The following is an 11380-nucleotide window of genomic DNA, read 5'->3' on the forward strand; positions in this document are numbered from 1 at the left end:
CGCGCCGGAGCCTCCGTACCTCTGCACTTTACTTTCGTAGCTCCTCTGAGTCTGTGTGCTCTTCTCTTTCCTTCTAGTTGTAGAATTTCCACTCAGCCAGCCTTCCTGTGGTTCTGGATGATGACCGTTCTGTCTTTTAGTTGTATTTTTGAAGTTGTTGTCGGAGGCAGCAATTTCCGGTGTTTTCCTATGCCGCCATCTTGGTCTCTAGTGCCACGGCGACGGTGCTCGGTGATGGCGAGGATTGTGCGAGCGCGTCCCTGCCGGTCTGCTATAAGAGTCTTAAAAAATAAGCCAAATCCCTGGCCAGTATGGCTCTATTGGTTGGAGCTTTGTCTTGTGCACCAAAAGGTTGCAGGTTATATTCTAGGCCAGGGCATGTACCTGGGCTGTGGGTTTGTGGCAAGTGCAGAAGACAATTGATCTCTCTCTCTCTCTCTCTCTCTCTCTCTCTCAACATGTCCTCAGGTGAGGATTGAAAAAAAAAGAAAGAACAAAACCACAATGAGCTATCACTAAACTCCTATAGAATGGCTGAAAATAAAAACAAGAAAAAAAAAACACCTAAGAATATCATCTACTGGCAATGATATGGAGCAATTGAAACCCTCATATATAGCTGTTAAGAATGCAAAGTGGTATGTCCATTTTGGAACACTGTTTGGCAATTTCTTATAAACATATACTTCCATACAACTCAGCAATCCAACTAAAATAAAACATGTTCACATAGAAACCTATAGGAGAATATTCATAGCAGCCTTAGTTACAATCACCCCACATTGGAAATAGCCACATATTTTTCAGTTGGTTAATGAACAACCATGGGGCATCCATATAATGAGATAATACTCCCCAATAAAGAGGAATAAGCTTCTAATCCACAAAATGACAGAAATGAATCTCAAATGCATTATGCTAAGTGAAATGAGCCATACTCAGAGGCTGTGATCCCATTATGACACTCGGGAAAAGAAATGCTAGTGATACAAAACAGATGCATGGTTGGCTGGTTGGGGAAAGTGGTTGGAGGTGGCTGTGGGGAGAGTTGATTACAGGAAACATTGGAGAATAATGAAACGCTTCTATGTCTATAGTGGTGGTGATTACATGATTAGTGTTTACATGTATTAAACCTCATAAGGCTGTACACTGAAAATGGTGAGTTTTACTGTATGTAAACTATATCCAGTAAACCTAACTTAAAATTATTACTATGATTTAGAGCATTTTAGTACAACATAGAAAAGATCAGTGAACCGGAAGTCAAAACAATAGAAATCCAACATGATTTGAAAGAAAAACAATTTTTTTAAGAGGGAAAGACTTGCAACCTGGGAAAGAGTGGCAAGCAGACAAATATACATGTTAATGGAGTTTCAGAAAAAGAGGAGAAACAACAATAAAGAGTTATATGAATAAATAATGTCCAAAAATTATCCACATTTGATCCAAAACAACCACCCACAAGTCCAGGAAATTCAGTGACCCTAGGAGGGTAAATAAATTTTTAAAAATATCTGATAATGTGCTGAAATAAAAATAAGACAGGCAGCAAAAGTCTCTACTAAGGAGAAATTTATTAAAACTGAAGGTAAAATTTAAAAAAATATATTTGAAGACCTGACCAGTGTGATTCAGTTGGCTTGAGCATTGTCCCATTCACCAAACAGTGGCGGGTTTGATTTCTGGTCAGGGCACATACCCAGGTTGTGGGTTTGATCACCTGTTGAGGTGCATATGCAGGCATCCGATCCATGTTGCTCTATTACATCAATGTATCTTTCTCTCCCTTCTTCTCTGTCTAAATTTTAAAACAAAACAAACAAACAAAAACATATCCTCAGGTGAGGATTTAAAAAAAAAAGATTTTGAGATAAAAGCTAAGAGGATTGTCACCACCCGACCTGCACTACAAGAATTGCTAAAGGAAGTTCTTCAGGCTGAAGGGACAAGATCCTGATGGAAATTCAGGTCCCCGTGTGAGCAGGAAGAGCACCCTTCTGGTTGAAAAGCAGTGCATTATGGGCCCTATGCATTGCTCAGATTTAATCTCAGAAGGTGTTTTCTTGCATGTACTGCCTAGTCCAGTGTTTTGTTTTGTTTTGGATTTTTCCAATTTCTGTGAAATGCATGGCCGGATCCTGAAATCAATCTAGAGGATCGTACCCAGCACTTTACTTTGTAAGAAGTAGAACAGAATGGGGAATACCTGAGTACATGGGTACCAAGACTAACTATGAAGTTTTAACTTTATCTCAGACCTGGGAGGTTACATTGTAAAATGTGGGGTTTGGCCCTAACTGGTTTGGCTCAGTGGATGGAGCGTCTGCCTGCGGACTGAGGGGTTCTAGGTTTGATTCTGGTCAAGGGCATGTACCTTGGTTGCGGGCACAACCCCAGTGGGAGGTGTGCAGGAGGCAGCTGATCGATGTTTCTAACTCTCTATCTCTCTCCCTTCCTCTCTGTAAAAAATCAATAAAATATATATTTTTAAAAAGTGAGGTTTGATCTCTGAGTTCCAGTCCAAAATATTTGGAAAACGCAGCCCTAAGTTCACTGGCCTTGCTATTTCTTGCACGTTTCCAGTTCTTGCATGTTGTTGATACCTGATAACTTTCTGCATGTTTGCATGGCTAGCTTATTTTCAACTTTTTACCTTTGAGCTCAAGCATTACCTTATTACAAGGCCTTTTTCCTGCCTTTTTAGAAGATCAGGGTACTAAGTTCCCCTGAAATTTTAAAAATTCCTAGAGCTAAAAGAACATCCAAAGTTGCTTTTGTACTTACCTCAAAATTGTATGTGGTAATCAGACCTTTCTCAAAACATGTCAGTAATGGGAAAACTTATAGGAAACCAATAATGTATATTGGTCAGTCTGTTCTTGGTGGGAAAAGGTTATTAGATGTCTCTATGTCTGTTTACCTGGAATTAAAATGCACAAATAAAGTATTGTTTTACATTAACATTCTGCCTTCCATTTCTTGCCTCTTTGTACCCAGGGGAAATTACTAATTTGCACTAGTTTTTTCTTTCCCCTGTTGAAACAGCTTTCCATTAATTCTGGAATTTCTTCACTTTTCAGTGGTCACATGTGAATATCCAGCGCTGGAGAATGGGAGACTGGTGTCAACACTTGAAAAGGGAAAATTTCAGTACAAATCAGAGGTTACGTTCCAATGCGAGGAGGGATTTTACCTTGTAGGCAGCCGCACTATTGTCTGTGGAGCCGACGGTAGTTGGGAGCCTAAGATCCCAAAATGTACTGAAGGTACAAAGGGGGTCTTTTTGTGTCTTTTTTGTTTAGATTTTATTTCTTTGACATTAAATATCAATGATATGGAATAATTGAAAAGAAACAGTTTTTTACAGTAACTGCATGTCATACTCATTTCCATGACAGACGTATGACATACAATTTATGTTCTCATTGGGTCTTTACACATACACCACACAGGTGTCTAAATTTCTGTTTTCTGGCACTTCTTATGTGTAGAAATGTATAGCAATCATTTTCAGATAAACTGAACCACCATTTCACGTTCCCGCCAGTGAGGCACGAAGGTTCCAATTTATCCACCTCTTTACCAATACTTGGGTTTGTTGTGTTTTGTTTTTTTTTTTTTGTTTTTTTTTTAATTTGTTTTTTTTTTAATTTTTTTTTTTTTTGTTTAAATTCCTGTTCGACATAGTACTGGAAGTATTAGCCATTGCAATTAGACAAGAAGAAGAAATAAAAGGCATCCAAATTGGAAAAGAGGAAGTAAAACTGTCCTTATTTGCAGATGACATGATATTATACTTAAAAAACCCTAAAGACTCCATCAAAAAACTATTAGACTTAATAAAAGAATTCGGCAATGTAGCAGGATACAGAATTAACGCCAAGAAATCTATGGCATTTCTATACACCAATAGTGAACTTGCAGAAAGAGAGACTAAAAAAGCAATCCCATTTACCATCTCACCAAAAAAATTAAGCTACCTAGGAATAAACTTAACTAAAGAGGTAAAAGACCTCTACTCAGAAAACTACAGGACGTTGAAAAAAGAGATAGAGGAAGACATAAAGAGATGGAAGAACATACCATGTTCTTGGATTGGTAGAATCAACATCATTAAAATGTCCATACTGCCCAAAGCAATCTATAAATTCAACGCACTTCCCATTAAAATACCAACGGCATATTTCACAGACCTAGAACGAACTCTCCAAAAATTCATCTGGAACAAAAAACGACCCCGAATAGCTGCAGCGATCCTGAGAAAGAAGAAAGTAGGTGGGATCTCAATACCAGATATCAAGCTGTATTACAAAGCCACTGTTCTCAAAACTGCCTGGTACTGGCACAAGAACAGACATATAGATCAATGGAATAGAATAGAGAGCCCAGAAATCAGCCCCAACCAATACGCTCAATTAATTTTTGACAAAGGAGGCAAGAACATACAATGGAGTCAAGACAGTCTCTTCAATAAATGGTGTTGGGAAAATTGGACAGATACATGCAAGAAAATGAAACTAGACCACCAACTTACACCATACACAAAAATAAACTCAAAATGGATAAAGGACTTAAATATACGACGGGAAACCATAAAAATACTAGAAGAATCCAAAGGCAACAAAATCTCAGACCTATGCCGAAGCAATTTCTTCACCGATACAGATCCTAGGGCATTGGAAACTAAAGAGAAAATAAACAAATGGGACTACATCAAAATAAAAAGTTTCTGCACAGCAAAAGAAACCATCAACAAAACAACAAGAAAGCCCACTACATGGGAGAACATATTTGTTGTGTTTTTTATATATACTAGTCATCATAATGTATATGAAGTAGTAACTCACTGTGGTTTTTATTTTCATTTCCAAATAATTAGTGATCATATTTTCATGTACTTATTGGTGTTTTGTATATCTTCTTTGGACACATGTCTCTTCAAGTCTTTTGCACATTTTTGATTTGGGTTTTTTCTATCACTAAGTTTCAGGAGTTCATTATGTGTTTTGGATATTAATCCCTTTTCAGATATATTATTTGCAGATATTTTTTCCTGTTCTATGGATTGCCTTTTCACTCTGTTGATAATGACCATTGATAAAGTTTTTAATTTTGCTGAAGTCCATCCAATTTATCTATTTTTCCTTTGTTGCCTTTGCTTTTGGTGTCACACTCAAAAAATCATAGTCAGATTCAACATAATGAAGCTAGTCCTCTGTGTTTTTTTCTGTACATCTTATAGTTTTAGCTCTTATATGTAGTTCTTTGATCCACTTTGCGTTCATTTTTGTATATGACATACGATAAGGATCCACCTTCATTCTTTTATTTGTAGATACCCAGATTTCCAAGAAGCATTTGTTGAAAAGATTACCATTCCTCCATTAAATGTTCTGAGCACCCTTCCCTACAATCATCTGACTATATATGCACAGGTTTATTTGTGGTCTCTGTATTCTACTCAACTGGTCTGCCTGTGTTTATGCCTGTAGCACTGTGATTTTGATTATTGTAGCTTTTGAGTAAGTTTTAAAATCAGAAAATTTAAGTTCTCTCAACTTCACTCTTCCATTTCAAGATTGTCTTGGCTGTCCCTAGTCCCTTGAGGTTCCATATGAATTTTATTTTGGATTTTTCTATTTCCGCAAAAAGCATATTCAAGATGGTGATGGGATTGCATACAGTCTGTAGGTTTCTTTGCGTAGCATTAACATCTTAACTACATCATCTCTTCCAATGCATGAGCACAGGATGTCTTTTCATTTATTTATATTGTCTTCTATTTCTTTCAGCAATGTTTTATAATTTCCAGTGTCAGAGCGTTCCACCTCCTGGTTAAGTTTCTTCTTTAAGTATTTTACTTCTTTTTTATCCTCAACCAAGGATATGTTTATTGATTTTAGAGAGGAACGGGGGAGGGGAGAGAGAGGAGAGAGAGAGAGAGAGAGAGAAAGGAAGGACATGGATTGGCTCCCTCCTGTATATGCTCTGACTGGGGATCAAATCTGAAAACTAGGTATGAGATCTTACCAGGATTCCAACCACAGCCTTTTGGTGTATGGGACGATGCTCCAACCAACTGAGCCACTCTAATTTGATTCTATAGTAAATAGAATTATTTTCATTTTCTTTCTAGTTTTCTCATTGTTAGTGTAATGAAATGGAACTGATTTTTACTTGTTGATTTTGAAAACTGCAACTTTGCCAAATTTATTTATTAGTTCCAACAGGTGAGTGTGTGTGCATGTGTATGTGCATAATCTTTACTATCATGTCATCTAGGACAGAGGTAATTTGATTCCTTCCTTCCCAATTTGGATGCTTTTTTTCCCTTTCCTAAATGCTCTGATTATAACTTTTTATATTATGCTAAATAGAAATGTCAAACATGGTCTTTCTGTCTTGTTCCCGACCTTAAGGGGAAAACTTTTAGTCTTTCATCATCGAGTATGATGTTAGCTATTGGTTTGTCATAAATGGACCTTATTATGCTGAAATTTCTCTGCATTACAGAATAACCTCTAAATCATTTATTAAGCCCTCCTGTATCATTTAATTATAAGTAGAATCTCATTTAATGTATAGGCTAATATTGAGTCTACAGTAATGACAAATTTGCATTCTGTACCACAGAATATTGTCACAGGAAATGTTACTGGAGAGGAAAAAGAATGCTGATGACTGAATATAAATTTATAATATTTTATGACACTACTTTAAATGAAAAACATTAATATAATTTATATAAGGAAAATAAAATTATAAGAGATTTTATATGAAGGCAAAAAAAATCCAAACCTTTGAATTTAGGATCTGTAAGCTTTACTATTTTTTTACTTCTTTTTAAAGTTATTTTTTTTGTTGTTGTTGTTCTAGGAGATTCCATGCCCATGATGAATCACCAACTAGAGCTGATGACTGAGGTATTATTTTGGTTATTAAAAACCCTCAATTGTGGGACCTTAGAGTTCTCCAGGGAAATATCATATTTCAATTATCTGTGGTTCAGGAAGAAACAGCCTGTCATTTGATAATTGACATTTGTAGTTCGTTTTATGTGCAGATACCATGACAAATGGAAGTATTAGTATGTGTAGACACATGCAGATAATACAGTTTTTCAGAGGTTCCTCAAAATCAAATTCCTAGTAGGGGTGAGGTAACTTTCTCAATTGCTGTGTTTATTTGTAGGTTAAAATATATAAAACCTAACTTGCTTTCCATGTGATAGTGCTATTTTGTAATGGCAATTTGTAAATAAATTTTCTTTCTATTCATACCTTGTATACACAAGCATTAAAATAAGTTTGGTTAGTATTTTTTTTATAACAGGCTGGTGTATCACACTTTGTATAGGCTCACATAGTTCACACAATATATGTTGAAGGAAAGGATTAAGTATGGTTGTGGCAGTTACATGAAATATAAGGATTTTTGATAAGTGAGTGAAGAAAAGTATGTATTACTTTTCTTTACATTAGGCTAGTTTAATAAGGTTTGTCTTTTTATAAAATGCACGTTAGGCCGGTTAAGTTTCCCCTCTGAACACTGTGGTCAAACTGTCACTGTGCCAGTAAATGCAAAGCACCTTCATTCATTAAACACGTGATAAGTTTTTGATGAAATAAAAAGAGCAAAGGTAAACATGCCAACGTATAATTTGACCTATAAAAATGTCATAAAAATAATGGCAGTTTGGGAGCAGAGGTACTACCGAACATTTCTAAGATTTAAGATTTTGTAGTATTATTTACTAGAGGCCTGTTGCACGAAGAGATTCGTGCAATAGGCCTTTCCTTCTCCTGGCTGCGGGCACCGGTTTTCCTCCGGCACCCAGGACCCAGGCCTTCGCTCTGGCCAGAGCCGCCTTCCGTCTTCCATCTTCGCTGCTCCGGCTTGCCTTCAGTCTTCGCTCGGCCGCTTGGAGCCTACATATGCAAATTAACCGCCATCTTTGTTGGCGGTTAATTTGCATATCACACTGATTAGCCAATGGGAGGCATAGCGAAGGTACAATTACCCTGTTTGTCTATTATTAGATTAGATTGCTTTCTGGACAGTAAAAAATGCATGTTTAAGTTTCTATGCATAATTTATTCATGGTGTTTCATTTGCATTCTTAAAATATTCCTGGTAATTAAAATTGTGTCTTATCTGGGGATGGGGTTGCATGAGAAAGGATTGATAAAATAATGTATTGTTTGTGAAAACTGCAAAATAGGTCGATGTGATCAATTAATAGAACTTCATTAATGACTTATTCCACACTCACTTTTGGGGAACAATGTAAATGAAATTTCTAACAAAATCATGGAATAGTAGACTGAATACTGAATTAAACCAACTGGAATGGGAAAATACCTTCTTAAAATGATTTTCTCTAATGTAGTACATTCTAATTTTTATAATAATATTTCCTAATTTTAATAATAATTCCAATTTTTATAACGTGGTGGGGCTACTACAGCACAAAACAATGACAAATGAGGTCCTATTAAAAGTTTCACAAGTTGGACCCTAAGCCGGGAATCAGATTAGAAGGGCTCTGTGATCAAAATGAGCCAGATGCACTAGCAGTCACACTAAACTAGACCGATGAACATTTTCTTTGCTGTAGTTTATAGATGATCTGATCAAAATTAAAGTGTGTCAACTATGTGGAGACCCATGTGTGCTCAATTACCTTCAAACTGGTTTTATTTTTTTCTCAGATGGAGGACTCATTGCTGTGATTGTTCTTGCAGTAGGTAAGTGTCCCAAACTTGGATGCCACTTATATCAAAATATTAATGTGTACACGTGTATTTATAGTTATTTTTTTAGTTTCTACAGTTTTTATAGCTTAAAATTAAGTAACCCAGTCTAGAAATACCTTACCCATTATATGATACTCTACCTTGTATTGGTGATTGTATTTTCTTTTGTATGCTATATGTCCACTTAGTAACAAATCCTAAATATCCCAAATATGTTTTGAGTAATATTCTAAATTAAGCACAGACACTTTTCTGGCTTGCTGCAGACCCTAAGTGATTCTAGGGAACTACATTTAGACAGTGAAGAGTCCAGATAGAATATGAATGTATGTGGGCTTAAATAAAATAATATTTCTGCCCACTGAAATGTAACCAACAGTAATTTCTTCTGCTAGGTTTGAAACTTGGTATTAGTTTTTGGAGTTACATGTCATTTGTCTTCTGGTTTCTTATAGATCTTGGTGTTGCAGTAGTTGGCACCTGTGTGTATAAGTGTCTTCACATCAGGAAGAGACAGTAAATTAAACATGTTTCTTAAACTTCTCAATCCTTCTCATCTTGATGTACTTATGCAGCTTTTGCTTGCTCTCTGTATTGCGTGCTGCCTTGTTAAAAAAGTTCTTGCGTGAGTGTGCTGTCAGGATTGCATTTCCTTACTAAAATATTTTCACCTACTTATAATATTGTTGTAACAAGGATAATCTATGCAGAGTTGTTTTAGCTTTTATGAATGTCAGAAAAATTCCTGGGGGGAGTTGAGGTTTAAGTTCTGCAGAAAATCATGGCTCATTATAGTGTCTCCTCTACCCTAGGTTTACCCTATTCCTTCAGTGGATTGGGAGCCAGATTCTGGTTATTTTTTAAAATACCCACAGTCCCGTCATTTGAATCATATTTCATACTGTAGAACTCATGATATACACATTTGATTTCTCTCTTTGTAGTATATTTTGAACATCACATACACACAGCAGTCTGAGTAGAAATGCTCTCGGTGGAATATTTTTACAATTTCAAATGTTTCACATAGAAATAACTTCTAAAGAAAGCAAAAATAGCTTTGTGTTTCTCATATTCTTTCTTTGTTTAAAACATTAAAGCATATAACTACTTAAAGGTTCTTAAACAAACCTGAATCAAACCCTCTAGCTACCAGGTAAGGGCTCTATTAAAGGTGAAGAGGTGTCTGAGCGCTGTAGCCCTGGATTCAAGGCTCAGTACCACAGCTGATCTGAGGTTCCATGTCCGCTGAGCTCCAAGTGCTGCTGCTGCTGGGCCTGGACCACTGTGAGTAACCAGGGTGGAGACCACCATGGATGTGCGTGTGTTCTTGAAATGTGAATAAGCACCTTCAAGTTTATGAGGAAATTTTACTTCTGTTTTAGGTAATTGGATTTTTTTTAAAGACTCCTCATCTTGTGTACATGCTCCAGAAAGGAGGTGGGGTAACACTTAGCTGTACCTCCTTTCCTTTAGGGAAAGTAAAGATTTTCATTATATTCTTTGCACCACTTAATGTCCATAATTTCCCCTCCAAAAAAAAAAAGTTGGCTTCCATCGCCTTAGAAACTAGCTTATGAGACTCTAAAATGTATGCAGATACTTCTCCATTTGTAGGGGTAACTGTCAATATGGAATTTTTGGACTGGATCCATCTGCCGGAGTCAAGAATGAATCCACGGACAGAGGGTAGTATAGCAAAGGTGGAGATTTATTGAAGAACAAGTACAGACTCCCATGTGGGGGGAGGGAAAGAGTCCCACTGAGTTCTTTTTCCCTATGGCTTATAAAGGCTGCAGATCCTGGTGCCTTGGTATCCCCTCTGGTCACTATTCTTTTAGACTGGTTACTATAGTAACTCCTTCTGGATGAAGGACTTCCTTCCCTTTTTCTTGTAAATATAGAACTTTTGCTATTTTCAGCTTCCTCATTCTATGGAAATGTACCTGTTGCAGTTTTTCAGCTTCCCTATTCTATGGAAATATACTTTCTGCTGCTCTGCGGCCCTGTGCTTCTTCCATGGTCCTCTTAATTTCTAAAATTTCCTAAAACCTGTCTTTTTCACCCCAAAATTCCTGTTTCACTATGGAAGAGGGTACTAGTCATGGATAATCAAATGTTATTGTTAAAACTTCATACCAAATGCATTGATGTAAAGTTGTACTTATTATGATTTGGAATATAATTACCCTTCTACAGCCTTCATACTAAAGTAGAAAAATAGCATAAATAGTCATTTATTATTATTATTATATTAATTTTTATTGATTTTATAAAGGAAGGGAGAAGGAGAGAGAGAAACATCAATGATGAGAGAATCATTTATCGGCTGCCTCCCATACAACTCCCTACCAAGAATCTTTCCAGCAACCCTGGCATGTGCCCTGACCAGGAATCAAACCATAAACTCCTGGTTCATAGGTCAATGCTCAACCACTGAGCAACACTGGCGGGGTGATAAGTACTAATTTTTTAAGATTTATTAAACATATTTAAGTGGCTTGATAAAAAAAATGGCCAGGAGGTAAGAGATATATATCCTACCACTTATGCAGTGATGGCGAACCTTTTAAGCTCGGTGTGTCAGCATTTTGAAAAACCCAAACTTAACTCTGGTG

The 11380-nt window shown here is 36.5% G+C and overlaps 1 protein-coding gene across 1 annotated transcript in view; it reads left to right on the forward strand.

The window, feature by feature from the left end:
* The window catches only part of LOC106723853 (membrane cofactor protein-like), a 27585-nt gene extending 18319 nt beyond the window's left edge, over positions 1–9266 (forward strand). Inside the window, exons 6-9 of the mRNA XM_014528939.1 lie at positions 3087–3272; positions 6883–6929; positions 8718–8753; positions 9218–9266. Of these exons, the coding sequence (XP_014384425.1) occupies positions 3087–3272; positions 6883–6929; positions 8718–8738 (254 nt within the window). The 3' untranslated portion in view covers positions 8739–8753; positions 9218–9266. The remainder of the gene's footprint in view (positions 1–3086; positions 3273–6882; positions 6930–8717; positions 8754–9217) is intronic.
* Positions 9267–11380: the final 2114 nt, after the last annotated feature.

Source organism: Myotis brandtii, unplaced genomic scaffold, assembly GCF_000412655.1.
Source record: "Myotis brandtii unplaced genomic scaffold, ASM41265v1 scaffold661, whole genome shotgun sequence".
Classification (NCBI taxonomy): domain Eukaryota; kingdom Metazoa; phylum Chordata; class Mammalia; order Chiroptera; family Vespertilionidae; genus Myotis; species Myotis brandtii.